Genomic DNA, 17,391 nt, shown 5'->3' on the forward strand with positions numbered 1-17,391 from the left:
GCTGACAACCTCTCACAGCATACAGGCTGGTTGTCAGTGGCAGGGGGCGGGGCTGACAACCTCTCACAGTGTACAGGCTGGTTGTCAGTGGCAGGGGGCGGGGCTGACAACCTCTCACAGTATACAGGCTGGTTGTCAGTGACAGGGGGCGGGGCCGACAACCTCTCACAGTATACAGACTGGTTGTCAGTGACAGGGGGCGGGGCTGACAACCTCTCACAGTATACAGGCTGGTTGTCAGTGACAGGGCTGACAACCTCTCACAGTATACAGGCTGGTTGTCAGTGACAGGGCTGACAACCTCTCACAGTATACAGGCTGGTTGTCAGTGACAGGGCTGACAACCTCTCACAGTATACAGGCTGGTTGTCAGTGACAGGGGGCGGGGCTGACAGCCTCTCACAGTGTACAGGCTGGTTGTCAGTAGCAGGGGGCGGGGCTGACAGCCTCTCACAGTATACAGGCTGGTTGTCAGTAGCAGGGGGCGGGGCTGACAACCTCTCACAGTGTACAGGCTGGTTGTCAGTGACAGGGGGCGGGGCTGATAACCTCTCACAGTATACAGGCTGGTTGTCAGTAGCAGGGGGCGGGGCTGACAACCTCTCACAGTGTACAGGCTGGTTGTCAGTGACAGGGGGCGGGGCTGATAACCTCTCACAGTATACAGGCTGGTTGTCAGTAGCAGGGGGCGGGGCTGACAGCCTCTCACAGTGTACAGGCTGGTTGTCAGTAGCAGGGGGCGGGGCTGACAACCTCTCACAGTATACAGGCTGGTTGTCAGTGACAGGGCTGACAACCTCTCACAGTATACAGGCTGGTTGTCAGTAGCAGGGGGCTGGGCTGACAACCTCTCACAGTGTACAGGCTGGTTGTCAGTGACAGGGCTGACAACCTCTCACAGTATACAGGCTGGTTGTCAGTGACAGGGCTGACAACCTCTCACAGTATACAGGCTGGTTGTCAGTGACAGGGGGCGGGGCTGATAACCTCTCACAGTATACAGGCTGGTTGTCAGTAGCAGGGGGCGGGGCTGACAACCTCTCACAGTGTACAGGCTGGTTGTCAGTGACAGGGGGCGGGGCTGATAACCTCTCACAGTATACAGGCTGGTTGTCAGTAGCAGGGGGCGGGGCTGACAGCCTCTCACAGTGTACAGGCTGGTTGTCAGTAGCAAGGGGCGGGGCTGACAACCTCTCACAGTATACAGCCTGGTTGTCAGTGACAGGGGGCGGGGCTGACAACCTCTCACAGTATACAGGCTGGTTGTCAGTGACAGGGGGCGGGGCTGACAACCTCTCACAGTATACAGGCTGGTTGTCAGTGACAGGGGGCGGGGCTGACAACCTCTCACAGTATACAGGCTGGTTGTTAGTGACAGGGGGCGGGGCTGACAGCCTCTCACAGTGTACAGGCTGGTTGTCAGTAGCAAGGGGCGGGGCTGACAACCTCTCACAGTATACAGGCTGGTTGTTAGTGACAGGGGGCGGGGCTGACAACCTCTCACAGTATACAGGCTGGTTGTTAGTGACAGGGGGAGGGGCTGACAACCTCTCACAGTATACAGGCTGGTTGTCAGTAGCAGGGGGCGGAGCTGACAACCTCTCACAGTATACAGGCTGGTTGTTAGTGACAGGGGGCGGGGCTGACAACCTCTCACAGTATACAGGCTGGTTGTTAGTGACAGGGGGCGGGGCTGACAACCTCTCACAGTATACAGGCTGGTTGTTAGTGACAGGGGGCGGGGCTGACAGCCTCTCACAGTGTACAGGCTGGTTGTCAGTAGCAAGGGGCGGGGCTGACAACCTCTCACAGTGTACAGGCTGGTTGTTAGTGACAGGGGGCGGGGCTGACAACCTCTCACAGTATACAGGCGTGTTGTCGGTCGGTGTCGGTCATCGCCGTCTGTTCTCATCCTCAGGGCGCTCGGTGGGATTAGTGACGACCACCAGCATCACTCACGCCACCCCGGCCGCCGCCTACGCGCACAGCGCTGACCGGCAGTGGTTCTCGGATGCGGAGCTGCCCGCGGACGCCGCCCGTCAGGGCTGCAGGGACATCGCCTGGCAGCTGATTCACAACATCGCAGACATAGAGGTGAGGGCCCCGGGCGGATGATGGGAGCAGTCATCCGGCTCCTGCTGATGGCGCCATCTGCTTCATGTGCAGGTGATTCTGGGCGGAGGCAGAAAATACATGTACCCCAGCGGCACCCCGGACGTAGAGCGCCCCCTGGAGCCCGGGGCCAACGGGACCAGACAGGACGGGCAGGACCTAGTGAGGCTCTGGTACCAGAAGAAACCACCAGCAAAGGTGCGTGTGACCAGCATCTTCTCCACTCACATCCAGAGCTGCAAACAGACGGGTACCTCAGCTCTGGAGGTGACTAGAGGATAAGACACGATGTAACAGCAGAATAGTGACTGCAGCTGTGGAGGTGACTGGAGGATAAGACACCATGTAACAGCAGAATAGTGACTGCAGCTCTGGAGATGACCGGAGGATAAGACACGATGTAACAGCAGAATAGTGACTGCAGCTCTGGAGTTGACTGGAGGATAAGACATGATGTAACAGCAGAATAGTGAGGGCAGCTCTGGAGGTGACTGGAGGATAAGACACGATGTAACAGCAGAATAGTGACTGCAGCTCTGGAGGTGACTGGAGGATAAGACACGATGTAACAGCAGAATAGTGAGGGCAGCTCTGGAGGTGACTGGAGGATAAGACACGATGTAACAGCAGAATAGTGAGTGCAGATCTGGAGGTGACTGGAGGATAAGACATGATGTAACAGCAGAATAGTGACTGCAGCTGTGGAGGTGACTGGAGGATAAGACACGATGTAACAGCAGAATAGTGACTGCAGCTCTGGAGGTGACTGGAGGATAAGACACGATGTAACAGCAGAATAGTGACCGCAGCTCTGGAGGTGACTGGAGGATAAGACACGATGTAACAGCAGAATAGTGACCGCAGCTCTGGGGGTGACTGGAGGATAAGACACAATGTAACAGCAGAATAGTGACTGCAGCTGTGGAGGTGACTGGAGGATAAGACACGATGTAACAGCAGAATAGTGACTGCAGATCTGGAGGTGATTGGAGGATAAGACACGATGTAACAGCAGAATAGTGACTGCAGGTCTGGAGGTGACTGGAGGATAAGACACAATGTAACAGCAGAATAGTGAGGGCAGCTCTGGAGGATGAGACATCATGTATCAGCAGAATAGTAACTGCAGCTCTGGAGGTGACTGGAGGATAAGACACGATGTAACAGCAGAATAGTGAGTGCAGCTCTGGAGGTGACTGGAGGATAAGACACGATGTAACAGCAGAATAGTGACTGCAGCTCTGGAGGTGACTGGAGGATAAGACACGATGTAACAGCAGAATAGTGACTGCAGCTCTGGAGGTGACTGGAGGATAAGACACGATGTAATAGCAGAATAGTGACCGCAGCTCTGCGGGTGACTGGAGGATAAGACACAATGTAACAGCAGAATAGTGACTGCAGCTGTGGAGGTGACTGGAGGATAAGACACGATGTAACAGCAGAATAGTGACCGCAGCTCTGGGGGTGACTGGAGGATAAGACACAATGTAACAGCAGAATAGTGAGGGCAGCTCTGGAGGTGACTGGAGTATGAGACATCATGTATCAGCAGAATAGTAACTGCAGCTCTGGAGGTGACTGGAGTATGAGACATCATGTATCAGCAGAATAGTAACTGCAGCTCTGGAGGTGACTGGAGGATAAGACACGATGTAACAGCAGAATAGTGACTGCAGCTCTGGAGGTGACTGGAGGATAAGACACAATGTAACAGCAGAATAGTGAGGGCAGCTCTGGAGGTGACTGGAGTATGAGACATCATGTATCAGCAGAATAGTAACTGCAGCTCTGGAGGTGACTGGAGGATAAGACACGATGTAACAGCAGAATAGTGAGTGCAGCTCTGGAGGTGACTGGAGGATAAGACACGATGTAACAGCATAATAGTGAGTGCAGGTCTGGAGGTGACTGGAGGATAAGAGATGATGTAACAGCAGAATAGTGAGTGCAGCTCTGGAGGTGACTGGAGGATAAGACCTGATGTAACAGCAGAATAGTGAGTGCAGCTCTGGAGGTGACTGGAGGATAAGACCTGATGTAACAGCAGAATAGTGAGTGCAGCTCTGGAGGTGACTGGAGGATAAGACCTGATGTAACAGCAGAATAGTGAGTGCAGCTCTGGAGGTGACTGGAGGATAAGACACAATGTAACAGCAGAATAGTGAGGGCAGCTCTGGAGGTGACTGGAGGATGAGACATCATGTATCAGCAGAATAGTAACTGCAGCTCTGGAGGTGACTGGAGGATAAGACACGATGTAACAGCAGAATAGTGACTGGAGCTCTGGAGGTGACTGGAGGATAAGAGATGATGTAACAGCAGAATAGTGAGTGCAGCTCTGGAGGTGACTGGAGGATAAGACACGATGTAACAGCATAATAGTGAGTGCAGGTCTGGAGGTGACTGGAGGATAAGAGATGATGTAACAGCAGAATAGTGAGTGCAGCTCTGGAGGTGACTGGAGGATAAGACCTGATGTAACAGCAGAATAGTGAGTGCAGCTCTGGAGGTGACTGGAGGATAAGACCTGATGTAACAGCAGAATAGTGAGTGCAGCTCTGGAGGTGACTGGAGGATAAGACCTGATGTAACAGCAGAATAGTGAGTGCAGCTCTGGAGGTGACTGGAGGATAAGACCTGATGTAACAGCAGAATAGTGAGTGCAGCTCTGGAGGTGACTGGAGGATAAGACATGATGTAGCAGCAGAATAGTGAGTGCAGCTCTGGAGGTGACTGGAGGATAAGACCTGATGTAACAGCAGAATAGTGAGTGCAGCTCTGGAGGTGACTGGAGGATAAGACCTGATGTAACAGCAGAATAGTGAGTGCAGCTCTGGAGGTGACTGGAGGATAAGACATGATGTAGCAGCAGAATAGTGAGTGCAGCTCTGGAGGTGACTGGAGGATAAGACATGATGTAACAGCATAATAGTGAGTGCAGCTCTGGAGGTGACTGGAGGATAAGACACGATGTAACAGCAGAATAGTGAGTGCAGCTCTGGAGGTGACTGGAGGATAAGACACGATGTAACAGCAGAATAGTGACTGCAGCTCTGGAGGTGACTGGAGGATAAGACACGATGTAACAGCAGAATAGTGACTGCAGCTCTGGAGGTGACTGGAGGATAAGACACGATGTAATAGCAGAATAGTGACCGCAGCTCTGCGGGTGACTGGAGGATAAGACACAATGTAACAGCAGAATAGTGACTGCAGCTGTGGAGGTGACTGGAGGATAAGACACGATGTAACAGCAGAATAGTGACCGCAGCTCTGGGGGTGACTGGACGATAAGACACAATGTAACAGCAGAATAGTGACTGCAGCTGTGGAGGTGACTGGAGGATAAGACACGATGTAACAGCAGAATAGTGACTGCAGATCTGGAGGTGATTGGAGGATAAGACATGATGTAACAGCAGAATAGTGAGTGCAGCTCTGGAGGTGACTGGAGGATAAGACACAATGTAACAGCAGAATAGTGAGGGCAGCTCTGGAGGTGACTGGAGTATGAGACATCATGTATCAGCAGAATAGTAACTGCAGCTCTGGAGGTGACTGGAGGATAAGACACGATGTAACAGCAGAATAGTGACTGCAGCTCTGGAGGAGACTGGAGGATAAGACACAATGTAACAGCAGAATAGTGAGGGCAGCTCTGGAGGTGACTGGAGTATGAGACATCATGTATCAGCAGAATAGTAACTGCAGCTCTGGAGGTGACTGGAGGATAAGACACGATGTAACAGCAGAATAGTGAGTGCAGCTCTGGAGGTGACTGGAGGATAAGACACGATGTAACAGCATAATAGTGAGTGCAGGTCTGGAGGTGACTGGAGGATAAGAGATGATGTAACAGCAGAATAGTGAGTGCAGCTCTGGAGGTGACTGGAGGATAAGACCTGATGTAACAGCAGAATAGTGAGTGCAGCTCTGGAGGTGACTGGAGGATAAGACCTGATGTAACAGCAGAATAGTGAGTGCAGCTCTGGAGGTGACTGGAGGATAAGACCTGATGTAACAGCAGAATAGTGAGTGCAGCTCTGGAGGTGACTGGAGGATAAGACACAATGTAACAGCAGAATAGTGAGGGCAGCTCTGGAGGTGACTGGAGGATGAGACATCATGTATCAGCAGAATAGTAACTGCAGCTCTGGAGGTGACTGGAGGATAAGACACGATGTAACAGCAGAATAGTGAGTGCAGCTCTGGAGGTGACTGGAGGATAAGACACGATGTAACAGCATAATAGTGAGTGCAGGTCTGGAGGTGACTGGAGGATAAGAGATGATGTAACAGCAGAATAGTGAGTGCAGCTCTGGAGGTGACTGGAGGATAAGACCTGATGTAACAGCAGAATAGTGAGTGCAGCTCTGGAGGTGACTGGAGGATAAGACCTGATGTAACAGCAGAATAGTGAGTGCAGCTCTGGAGGTGACTGGAGGATAAGACCTGATGTAACAGCAGAATAGTGAGTGCAGCTCGGGAGGTGACTGGAGGATAAGACCTGATGTAACAGCAGAATAGTGAGTGCAGCTCTGGAGGTGACTGGAGGATAAGACATGATGTAGCAGCAGAATAGTGAGTGCAGCTCTGGAGGTGACTGGAGGATAAGACCTGATGTAACAGCAGAATAGTGAGTGCAGCTCTGGAGGTGACTGGAGGATAAGACCTGATGTAACAGCAGAATAGTGAGTGCAGCTCTGGAGGTGACTGGAGGATAAGACATGATGTAGCAGCAGAATAGTGAGTGCAGCTCTGGAGGTGACTGGAGGATAAGACATGATGTAACAGCATAATAGTGAGTGCAGCTCTGGAGGTGACTGGAGGATAAGACACGATGTAACAGCAGAATAGTGAGTGCAGCTCTAGAGGTGACTGGAGGATAAGACACGATGTAACAGCAGAATAGTGACTGCAGCTCTGGAGGTGACTGGAGGATAAGACACGATGTAACAGCAGAATAGTGACTGCAGCTCTGCGGGTGACTGGAGGATAAGACACAATGTAACAGCAGAATAGTGACTGCAGCTGTGGAGGTGACTGGAGGATAAGACACGATGTAACAGCAGAATAGTGACTGCAGCTCTGGAGGTGACTGGAGGATAAGACACGATGTAACAGCAGAATAGTGACCGCAGCTCTGGGGGTGACTGGACGATAAGACACAATGTAACAGCAGAATAGTGACTGCAGCTGTGGAGGTGACTGGAGGATAAGACATGATGTAACAGCAGAATAGTGACTGCAGATCTGGAGGTGATTGGAGGATAAGACACGATGTAACAGCAGAATAGTGACTGCAGCTCTGGAGGTGACTGGAGGATAAGACACAATGTAACAGCAGAATAGTGAGGGCAGCTCTGGAGGTGACTGGAGTATGAGACATCATGTATCAGCAGAATAGTAACTGCAGCTCTGGAGGTGACTGGAGGATAAGAGATGATGTAACAGCAGAATAGTGAGTGCAGCTCTGGAGGTGACTGGAGGATAAGACCTGATGTAACAGCAGAATAGTGAGTGCAGCTCTGGAGGTGACTGGAGGATAAGACCTGATGTAACAGCAGAATAGTGAGTGCAGCTCTGGAGGTGACTGGAGGATAAGACCTGATGTAACAGCAGAATAGTGAGTGCAGCTCTGGAGGTGACTGGAGGATAAGACCTGATGTAACAGCAGAATAGTGAGTGCAGCTCTGGAGGTGACTGGAGGATAAGACACAATGTAACAGCAGAATAGTGAGGGCAGCTCTGGAGGTGACTGGAGGATGAGACATCATGTATCAGCAGAATAGTAACTGCAGCTCTGGAGGTGACTGGAGGATAAGACACGATGTAACAGCAGAATAGTGACTGCAGCTCTGGAGGTGACTGGAGGATAAGACACGATGTAACAGCAGAATAGTGACTGCAGCTCTGCGGGTGACTGGAGGATAAGACACAATGTAACAGCAGAATAGTGACTGCAGCTGTGGAGGTGACTGGAGGATAAGACACGATGTAACAGCAGAATAGTGACTGCAGCTCTGGAGGTGACTGGAGGATAAGACACGATGTAACAGCAGAATAGTGACCGCAGCTCTGGGGGTGACTGGACGATAAGACACAATGTAACAGCAGAATAGTGACTGCAGCTGTGGAGGTGACTGGAGGATAAGACATGATGTAACAGCAGAATAGTGACTGCAGATCTGGAGGTGATTGGAGGATAAGACACGATGTAACAGCAGAATAGTGACTGCAGCTCTGGAGGTGACTGGAGGATAAGACACAATGTAACAGCAGAATAGTGAGGGCAGCTCTGGAGGTGACTGGAGTATGAGACATCATGTATCAGCAGAATAGTAACTGCAGCTCTGGAGGTGACTGGAGGATAAGAGATGATGTAACAGCAGAATAGTGAGTGCAGCTCTGGAGGTGACTGGAGGATAAGACCTGATGTAACAGCAGAATAGTGAGTGCAGCTCTGGAGGTGACTGGAGGATAAGACCTGATGTAACAGCAGAATAGTGAGTGCAGCTCTGGAGGTGACTGGAGGATAAGACCTGATGTAACAGCAGAATAGTGAGTGCAGCTCTGGAGGTGACTGGAGGATAAGACCTGATGTAACAGCAGAATAGTGAGTGCAGCTCTGGAGGTGACTGGAGGATAAGACACAATGTAACAGCAGAATAGTGAGGGCAGCTCTGGAGGTGACTGGAGGATGAGACATCATGTATCAGCAGAATAGTAACTGCAGCTCTGGAGGTGACTGGAGGATAAGACACGATGTAACAGCAGAATAGTGAGTGCAGCTCTGGAGGTGACTGGAGGATAAGACCTGATGTAACAGCAGAATAGTGAGTGCAGCTCTGGAGGTGACTGGAGGATAAGACATGATGTAACAGCAGAATAGTGAGTGCAGCTCTGGAGGTGACTGGAGGATAAGACCTGATGTAACAGCAGAATAGTGAGTGCAGCTCTGGAGGTGACTGGAGGATAAGACCTGATGTAGCAGCAGAATAGTGAGTGCAGCTCTGGAGGTGACTGGAGGATAAGACATGATGTAACAGCAGAATAGTGAGTGCAGCTCTGGAGGTGACTGGAGATCGCTGCTCGGCTCTCTGGGATAATTTCTTTGTCTGTTGTAGGTTTCTCGTTACATCTATAACAGGACTCAGTTGATGGAGATCGACCCCAGGAATGTGGATTATCTGATGGGTTTGTAGTTGCTGCGTTTCTCGCTTTATTGTTTCTCAGTGACGTCATCTCAGGATTCTCTGTCAGTAATGATGGGAGTCTGAGTTATCAGCAAATAATGACCCCCACTCCTCACCTCTCGCTCCGTCGCCTTCACCCCCTTTTTGTTCTCCACCACATCTTACCATCATCCCTCCTTATCATCCTTCTCACCTCCCTCTCACCTCCCTCTCACCTCCTTCTCACCTCCCTCTTACCCCTCCCCTCCGTCTCACCTCCCTCTCACCTCCTTCTCACCTCCCTCTTACCCCTCCCCTCCGTCTCGCCTCCCTCTCACCTCCTTCTCACCTCCCTCTTACCCCTCCCCTCCGTCTCGCCTCCCTCTCACCTCCTTCTCACCTCCCTCTTACCCCTCCCCTCCGTCTCGCCTCCCTCTCACCTCCTTCTCACCTCCCTCTTACCCCTCCCCTCCGTCTCGCCTCCCTCTCACCTCCTTCTCACCTCCCTCTTACCCCTCCCCTCCGTCTCACCTCCCTCTCACCTCCTTCTCACCTCCCTCTTACCCCTCCACTCCGTCTCGCCTCCCTCTCACCTCCTTCTCACCTCCCTCTTACCCCTCCCCTCCGTCTCGCCTCCCTCTCACCTCCTTCTCACCTCCCTCTTACCCCTCCCCTCCGTCTCGCCTCCCTCTCACCTCCTTCTCACCTCCCTCTTACCCCTCCCCTCCGTCTCGCCTCCCTCTCACCTCCTTCTCACCTCCCTCTTACCCCTCCCCTCCGTCTCGCCTCCCTCTCACCTCCTTCTCACCTCCCTCTTACCCCTCCCCTCCGTCTCACCTCCCTCTCACCTCCTTCTCACCTCCCTCTTACCCCTCCCCTCCGTCTCACCTCCCTCTCATCTCCTTCTCACCTCCCTCTTACCCCTCCCCTCCGTCTCGCCTCCCTCTCACCTCCTTCTCACCTCCCTCTTACCCCTCCCCTCCGTCTCGCCTCCCTCTCACCTCCTTCTCACCTCCCTCTTACCCCTCCCCTCCGTCTCACCTCCCTCTCACCTCCTTCTCACCTCCCTCTTACCCCTCCACTCCGTCTCGCCTCCCTCTCACCTCCTTCTCACCTCCCTCTTACCCCTCCCCTCCGTCTCACCTCCCTCTCACCTCCTTCTCACCTCCCTCTTACCCCTCCCCTCCGTCTCACCTCCCTCTCATCTCCTTCTCACCTCCCTCTTACCCCTCCCCTCCGTCTCACCTCCCTCTCACCTCCTTCTCACCTCCCTCTTACCCCTCCCCTCCGTCTCACCTCCCTCTCATCTCCTTCTCACCTCCCTCTTACCCCTCCCCTCCGTCTCACCTCCCTCTCACCTCCTTCTCACCTCCCTCTTACCCCTCCCCTCCGTCTCACCTCCCTCTCACCTCCTTCTCACCTCCCTCTTACCCCTCCCCTCCGTCTCACCTCCCTCTCATCTCCTTCTCACCTCCCTCTTACCCCTCCCCTCCGTCTCACCTCCCTCTCATCTCCTTCTCACCTCCCTCTTACCCCTCCCCTCCGTCTCGCCTCCCTCTCACCTCCTTCTCACCTCCCTCTTACCCCTCCCCTCCGTCTCACCTCCCTCTCACCTCCTTCTCACCTCCCTCTTACCCCTCCCCTCCGTCTCACCTCCCTCTCATCTCCTTCTCACCTCCCTCTTACCCCTCCCCTCCGTCTCACCTCCCTCTCACCTCCTTCTCACCTCCCTCTTACCCCTCCCCTCCGTCTCGCCTCCCTCTCACCTCCTTCTCACCTCCCTCTTACCCCTCCCCTCCGTCTCACCTCCCTCTCATCTCCTTCTCACCTCCCTCTTACCCCTCCCCTCCGTCTCACCTCCCTCTCACCTCCTTCTCACCTCCCTCTTACCCCTCCCCTCCGTCTCGCCTCCCTCTCACCTCCTTCTCACCTCCCTCTTACCCCTCCCCTCCGTCTCGCCTCCCTCTCACCTCCTTCTCACCTCCCTCTTACCCCTCCCCTCCGTCTCACCTCCCTCTCACCTCCTTCTCACCTCCCTCTTACCCCTCCCCTCCGTCTCACCTCCCTCTCATCTCCTTCTCACCTCCCTCTTACCCCTCCCCTCCGTCTCGCCTCCCTCTCACCTCCTTCTCACCTCCCTCTTACCCCTCCCCTCCGTCTCACCTCCCTCTCACCTCCTTCTCACCTCCCTCTTACCCCTCCCCTCCGTCTCACCTCCCTCTCATCTCCTTCTCACCTCCCTCTTACCCCTCCCCTCCGTCTCGCCTCCCTCTCACCTCCTTCTCACCTCCCTCTTACCCCTCCCCTCCGTCTCGCCTCCCTCTCACCTCCTTCTCACCTCCCTCTTACCCCTCCCCTCCGTCTCACCTCCCTCTCATCTCCTTCTCACCTCCCTCTTACCCCTCCCCTCCGTCTCGCCTCCCTCTCACCTCCTTCTCACCTCCCTCTTACCCCTCCCCTCCGTCTCGCCTCCCTCTCACCTCCTTCTCACCTCCCTCTTACCCCTCCCCTCCGTCTCACCTCCCTCTCATCTCCTTCTCGCCTCACTCTCGCCCCTCACCATTTTCTCATCTCCTTCTCATCCCTCGCCTCCTTCTCTCCCCCTCTTGCCCCTCCCCCCTTATCGCCTCCCTGTCACCTTCATCTTGCCCCCCCTCCTTCTCGCCCCTCGTCTCTTTCTCGCTCTTGTCTCCTTCTCGCCTCCCTCTCGCATCTTTCTTACCTCCTTCTTGCCTCCCTCTCACCCTTGCTTCCCTCTCCCCTCCGTCTCGCCACCCTCTCGCCCTTGTCTCCCTCTCGCCTCCCTCTCGCATATTTCGCACCTCCTTCTCGCCCCTTGCTTCCCTCTCCCCTTCTTCTCGCCTCCCTCTCGCCCTTCTCCCTCTCATCTCCTTCTCGACTCACTCTCGCCCCTCACCATTTTCTCTTCTCCTTCTCATCCCTCGCCTCCGTCTCTCCCCCTCTCGCCCCTCCCCTCCTTCTCACCACCCTCTTGCCTCCTTATCGCCTCCCTCTCACTATCTTCTCGCCTCCTGCTAGCCCCCTTCTCGCCCCTTGCCTCCCTCTGACCTTCTTCTCTCCTCCCCCTTGCTTCCTTCTTGTCTCCCACTCACCCCTCTCCTCCTTCTCGCACCTCGCCTCCTTTTCGCCCCTCGCCTCCCTCTCGTCTTCCTCTCACCTTTCGCCTCCTTGCCCCTCACCTTCCTCTCGCCTCCTTCTCACCTCCCTCTCGCACTTCCTCTCCTTCTCACCTCCTTCTCGCTCATCTTCTTCTCGCCTCCCTCTTGCCCCTCACCTTCCTCTCGCCTCCTTCTCACCTCCCTCTCACACTTCCTCTCCTTCTCGCCTCCTTCTCGCTCCTCATCTTCTTCTGGCCTCCCTCTTGCCCCTCGCCTTCCTCTTGCCCCTCACCACCTGCTCTCCCTCCTTTTCCAGGCCTCTTTGCGCCGGTCGATCTGCCATACGAGCTGTTGAAGAACACGTCCTCTGCCCCCGCCCTCTCTGAGATGGTCTTCGTCGCCATCCAGATCCTACAGAAGAACCCGAGAGGCTTCTTCCTGCTGGTGGAAGGTGAGACGTCGTTGTCTTCTCTGTGGCGGACATCTGTGTAGTTTGCAGTATATATGCGTCATGCTGCGATCAGCCCCAGTGACGTGCTCTCCATCTTGACGCCAGGAGGACGCATCGACCACGCTCACCATGCTGGACAGGCGAGTCTCGCCCTACACGAAGCGGTGGAATTGGACCGAGCGGTGGGGCTGGCGAGCACCCTCACCTCGGAGGAAGACACCTTAACCCTGGTCACCGCAGACCACTCTCATGTCTTCACCCTTGGGGGCTACCCACCAAGAGGAAACCCAGTACTAGGTAAGACCCACCTCCCGACTATCATGTCCACATGGGTTGTATCTCCCACTATCTTATTGCATCAATTCATGAACCAGGAAGCTAAGGATGAACAGAATTATACAATAGGATGCAGGGAATTGTGGGAGGACATGTGCACAATAAATGATGAGGTCCTGAAGGAGGAGGCTGTGCACTGTGGGGGGGGCTGGAGGAGGCTGTGCACTGTGGGGGGGCTGGAGGAGGCTGTGCACTGTGGGGGGGCTGGAGGAGGCTGTGCACTGTGGGGGGGCTGGAGGAGGCTGTGCACTGTGGGGGTCCAGGAGGAGTCTGTGCACTGTGGGGGTCCTGGAGGAGGAGTCTGTGCACTCTGGGGGTCCTGGAGGAGGAGTCTGTGCACTCTGGCGGTCCTGGAGGAGGAGGCTGTGCACTCTGGCGGTCCTGGAAGAGGAGGCTGTGCACTCTGGGGGTCCTGGAGGAGGAGGCTGTGCACTCTGGGGGTCCTGGAGGAGGAGGCTGTGCACTCTGGGGGTCCTGGAGGAGGAGGCTGTGCACTGTGGGGGTCCTGGAGGAGGAGGCTGTGCACTGTGGGGGTCCTGGAGGAGGCTGTGTGTGCACTGTGGGGATCCTGGAGGAGGCTGTGCACTCTAGGGATCCAGGAGGAGGCTGTGCACTCTGGGGGTCCTGGAGCAGGAGTCTGTGCACTCTGGGGGTCCTGGAGCAGGAGTCTGTGCACTCTGGGGGTCCTGGAGGAGGAGGCTGTGCACTCTGGAGGTCCTGGAGGAGGAGGCTGTGCACTCTGGGGGTCCAGGAGGAGGCTGTGCACTGTGGGGGTCCTGGAGGAGGCTGTGCACTGTGGGGGTCCTGGAGGAGGCTGTGCGTGCACTGTGGGGGTCCTGGAGGAGGCTGTGCACTCTGGGGGTCCAGGAGGAGGCTGTGCACTGTGGGGGTCCTGGAGGAGGCTGTGTACTCTGGGGGTCCTGGAGCAGTCCCCTCTGGGGGTTATAGTTCCTGTCACGTGCCCCCTTCTCCCCGCAGGCCTGGCTCTGGGGCAGAGTGACGTGGACGGGATGCCCTACACCTCCATCCTGTACGGGAACGGCCCCGGCTTCCAGATGGACAGAGGGAAGCGGCAGAACATCACGGGCCTGGACACCGGTGAGTTCTGCTCTGTCACGGGGCCCCAGGATCGGCTCCTCCAGGGGCCCCTCAGTGCAGTAATGAACTCATTATCCACAGGGAACGCGGAGTATCTGGCGCAGGCAGCGGTGCCCCTTAGAGCGGAGACGCACGGTGGAGAGGACGTCGCCATCTTTGCCAAGGGCCCGATGGCTCATCTGCTGCACGGCGTGGTGGAGCAGAGCTACATCCCCTACGCCATGGGCTACGCCGCCTGCATCGGGCCCCACCGGGAGCACTGCGGGGGCCGCAAACGACCGCGGAGACCCAAACCCTGGAACCAGCACTCGCCATGAGGCCACGCCCACACTGTGGCAACCAGCCAATCACTGGAGACTGTGTACTAAAAGAGGAAGTTAAAGGGACAGTGCACGAATCACCGGAATATTCCGGAACATTCCCGCAGAATTCATGTATCGCGTCATCACCAAGATCTCTGCTAAATAAAAAGTATTGGAATAACCGCGAGCCGCTCACACAGCAGAGGATTTGTTACAATTGTATCCAGTCTACACATCTCTCTGGAATAGAATGCCAGACTGATACATTGTAACAAAGCAGCAGCACAGGAGAGACGTCTGCACTGATACAGTGAGGCAAATCCAGAGAAAAGTATCAGTAACAAAGTCTCCACCTTATGTAGAAATCCATTAACCCCCGAGAGCGTGAGCCGGAGGCAGCAAAAGTGGCCACGCGGATCCAGAGTCCACCATCACCGGGGCGTAACATGGGATCAAATGCAAATCATCCGGCCCCTCCCCCACTGATGACATCACAAACAAATAGAAACATGTTTACAAACAAGAAGCCTGACAGTGATACATTGTATCGCGCCACAATCCAATCCCATATCTGCTCCTTTCTTCTGTTCCTTTATTTTCTAATGATGCATCCGAGGTTTCTGACACCGAACAGTGTGAACGCGCCTCAACTAACACACGACAGCTGCCGCCAGCAATACAGCCGTTCCTCAGCTGTCACTGACATCATTCTTCTCTCATTGTTCTTCTTTGGGGTCTTATTTTACACATTTCACAAAACCAAATACTTTTATATACAATGGATTTTCTACTAGCACAAAGAAGTAAAGAGAAAAATTCCCAAACATCTTTATTACCAAAACTCAAAAGCCCGGCATCAATCATTCTACCAACACATGTGACTGACAAATCGGTATATCTACAGCCACCATTAGGGGGAGCTCCCTGTATACCGAGATACATGATAAGATTCTGTCTGCAGCCACCACTAGGGGGAGCTCCCTGTATACAGAGATACATGATAAGATCCTGTCTGCAGCCACCACTAGGGGGAGCTCCCTGTATACAGAGATACATGATAAGATCCTGTCTGCAGCCACCACTAGGAGGAGCTCCCTGTATACAGAGATACATGATAAGATCCTGTCTGCAGCCACCACTAGGGGAAGCTCCCTGTATACAGAGATACATGATAAGATTCTGTCTGCAGCCACCACTAGGGGGAGCTCCCTGTATACAGAGATACATGATAAGATCCTGTCTGCAGCCACCACTAGGGGGAGCTCCCTGTATACAGAGACACATGATAAGATTCTGTCTGCAGCCACCACTAGAGGGAGCGCCCTATATACAGAGATACATGATAAGATCCTGTCTGCAGCCACCACTAGGAGGAGCTCCCTGTATACAGAGATACATGATAAGATCCTGTCTACAGCCACCACTAGGGGGAGCTCCCTGTATACAGAGATACATGATAAGATCCTGTCTGCAGCCACCACTAGGGGAAGCTCCCTGTATACAGAGATACATGATAAGATCCTGTCTACAGCCACCACTAGGGGGAGCTCCCTGTATACAGAGATAAATGATGAGATTATGTCTGCAGCCACCACTAGGGGGAGATCCCTGTATATAGAGATACATGATAAGATCCTGTCTGCAGCCACCACTAGGAGGAGCTCCCTGTATACAGAGACACATGATAAGATTCTGTCTGCAGCCACCACTAGGGGGAGCTCCCTGTATACAGAGATACATGATAAGATCCTGTCTGCAGCCACCACTAGGGGAAGCTCCCTGTATACAGAGATACATGATAAGATCCTGTCTGCAGCCACCACTAGGGGGAGCTCCCTGTATACAGAGATACATGATGAGATTATGTCTGCAGCCACCACTAGGGGGAGATCCCTGTATATAGAGATACATGATAAGATCCTGTCTGCAGCCACCACTAGGAGGAGCTCCCTGTATACAGAGACACATGATAAGATTCTGTCTGCAGCCACCACTAGGGGGAGCTCCCTGTATACAGAGATACATGATAAGATCCTGTCTGCAGCCACCACTAGGGGAAGCTCCCTGTATACAGAGATACATGATAAGATCCTGTCTGCAGCCACCACTAGGGGGAGCTCCCTGTATACAGAGATACATGATAAGATCCTGTCTGCAGTCACCACCAGGGGGAGCTCCCTGTATACAGAGATACATGATAAGATTCTGTCTGCAGCCACCAATAGGGGGAGCTCCCTGTATACAGATACATGATAAGATCCTGTCTGCAGCCACCACTAGGGGGAGCTCCCTGTATACAGAGATACATGATAAGATCCTGTCTGCAGTCACCACCAGGGGGAGCTCCCTGTATACAGAGATACATGATAAGATTCTGTCTGCAGCCACCAATAGGGGGAGCTCCCTGTATACAGAGATACATGATAAGATCCTGTCTGCAGCCACCACTAGGGGGAGCTCCCTGTATACAGCGATACATGATAAGATTCTGTCTGCAGCCACCAATAGGGGGAGCTCTCTGTATACAGAAATACATGACAAGATCCTGTCTGCAGCCACCACTAGGGGGAGCTCCCTGTATACAGAGATACATGATAAGATTCTGTCTGCAGCCACCACTAGGGGGAGCTCCCTGTATACAGAGATACATGATAAGATCCTGTCTGCAGTCACCACTAGGGGGAGCTCCCTGTATACAGATATACATGATAAGATTCTGTCTGCAGCCACCACTAGGGGGAGCTCCCTGTATACAGAGATACATGATAAGATCCTGTCTGCAGTCACCACCAGGG

The 17,391-nt window shown here is 53.9% G+C and overlaps 1 protein-coding gene across 1 annotated transcript in view; it reads left to right on the forward strand.

The window, feature by feature from the left end:
• The window catches only part of LOC141172170 (alkaline phosphatase-like), a 104,061-nt gene extending 89,284 nt beyond the window's left edge, over nt 1-14,777 (forward strand). Inside the window, exons 5-11 of the mRNA XM_073656086.1 lie at nt 1,919-2,094; nt 2,167-2,310; nt 9,243-9,312; nt 12,726-12,860; nt 12,966-13,157; nt 14,175-14,294; nt 14,376-14,777. Of these exons, the coding sequence (XP_073512187.1) occupies nt 1,919-2,094; nt 2,167-2,310; nt 9,243-9,312; nt 12,726-12,860; nt 12,966-13,157; nt 14,175-14,294; nt 14,376-14,611 (1,073 nt within the window). The 3' untranslated portion in view covers nt 14,612-14,777. The remainder of the gene's footprint in view (nt 1-1,918; nt 2,095-2,166; nt 2,311-9,242; nt 9,313-12,725; nt 12,861-12,965; nt 13,158-14,174; nt 14,295-14,375) is intronic.
• Nucleotides 14,778-17,391: the final 2,614 nt, after the last annotated feature.

This window comes from Phyllobates terribilis, unplaced genomic scaffold (assembly GCF_046119375.1).
Source record: "Phyllobates terribilis strain yellow unplaced genomic scaffold, ASM4611937v1 Scaffold_12__6_contigs__length_324123572, whole genome shotgun sequence".
In the NCBI taxonomy this organism is placed as follows: Eukaryota; Metazoa; Chordata; class Amphibia; order Anura; family Dendrobatidae; genus Phyllobates; species Phyllobates terribilis.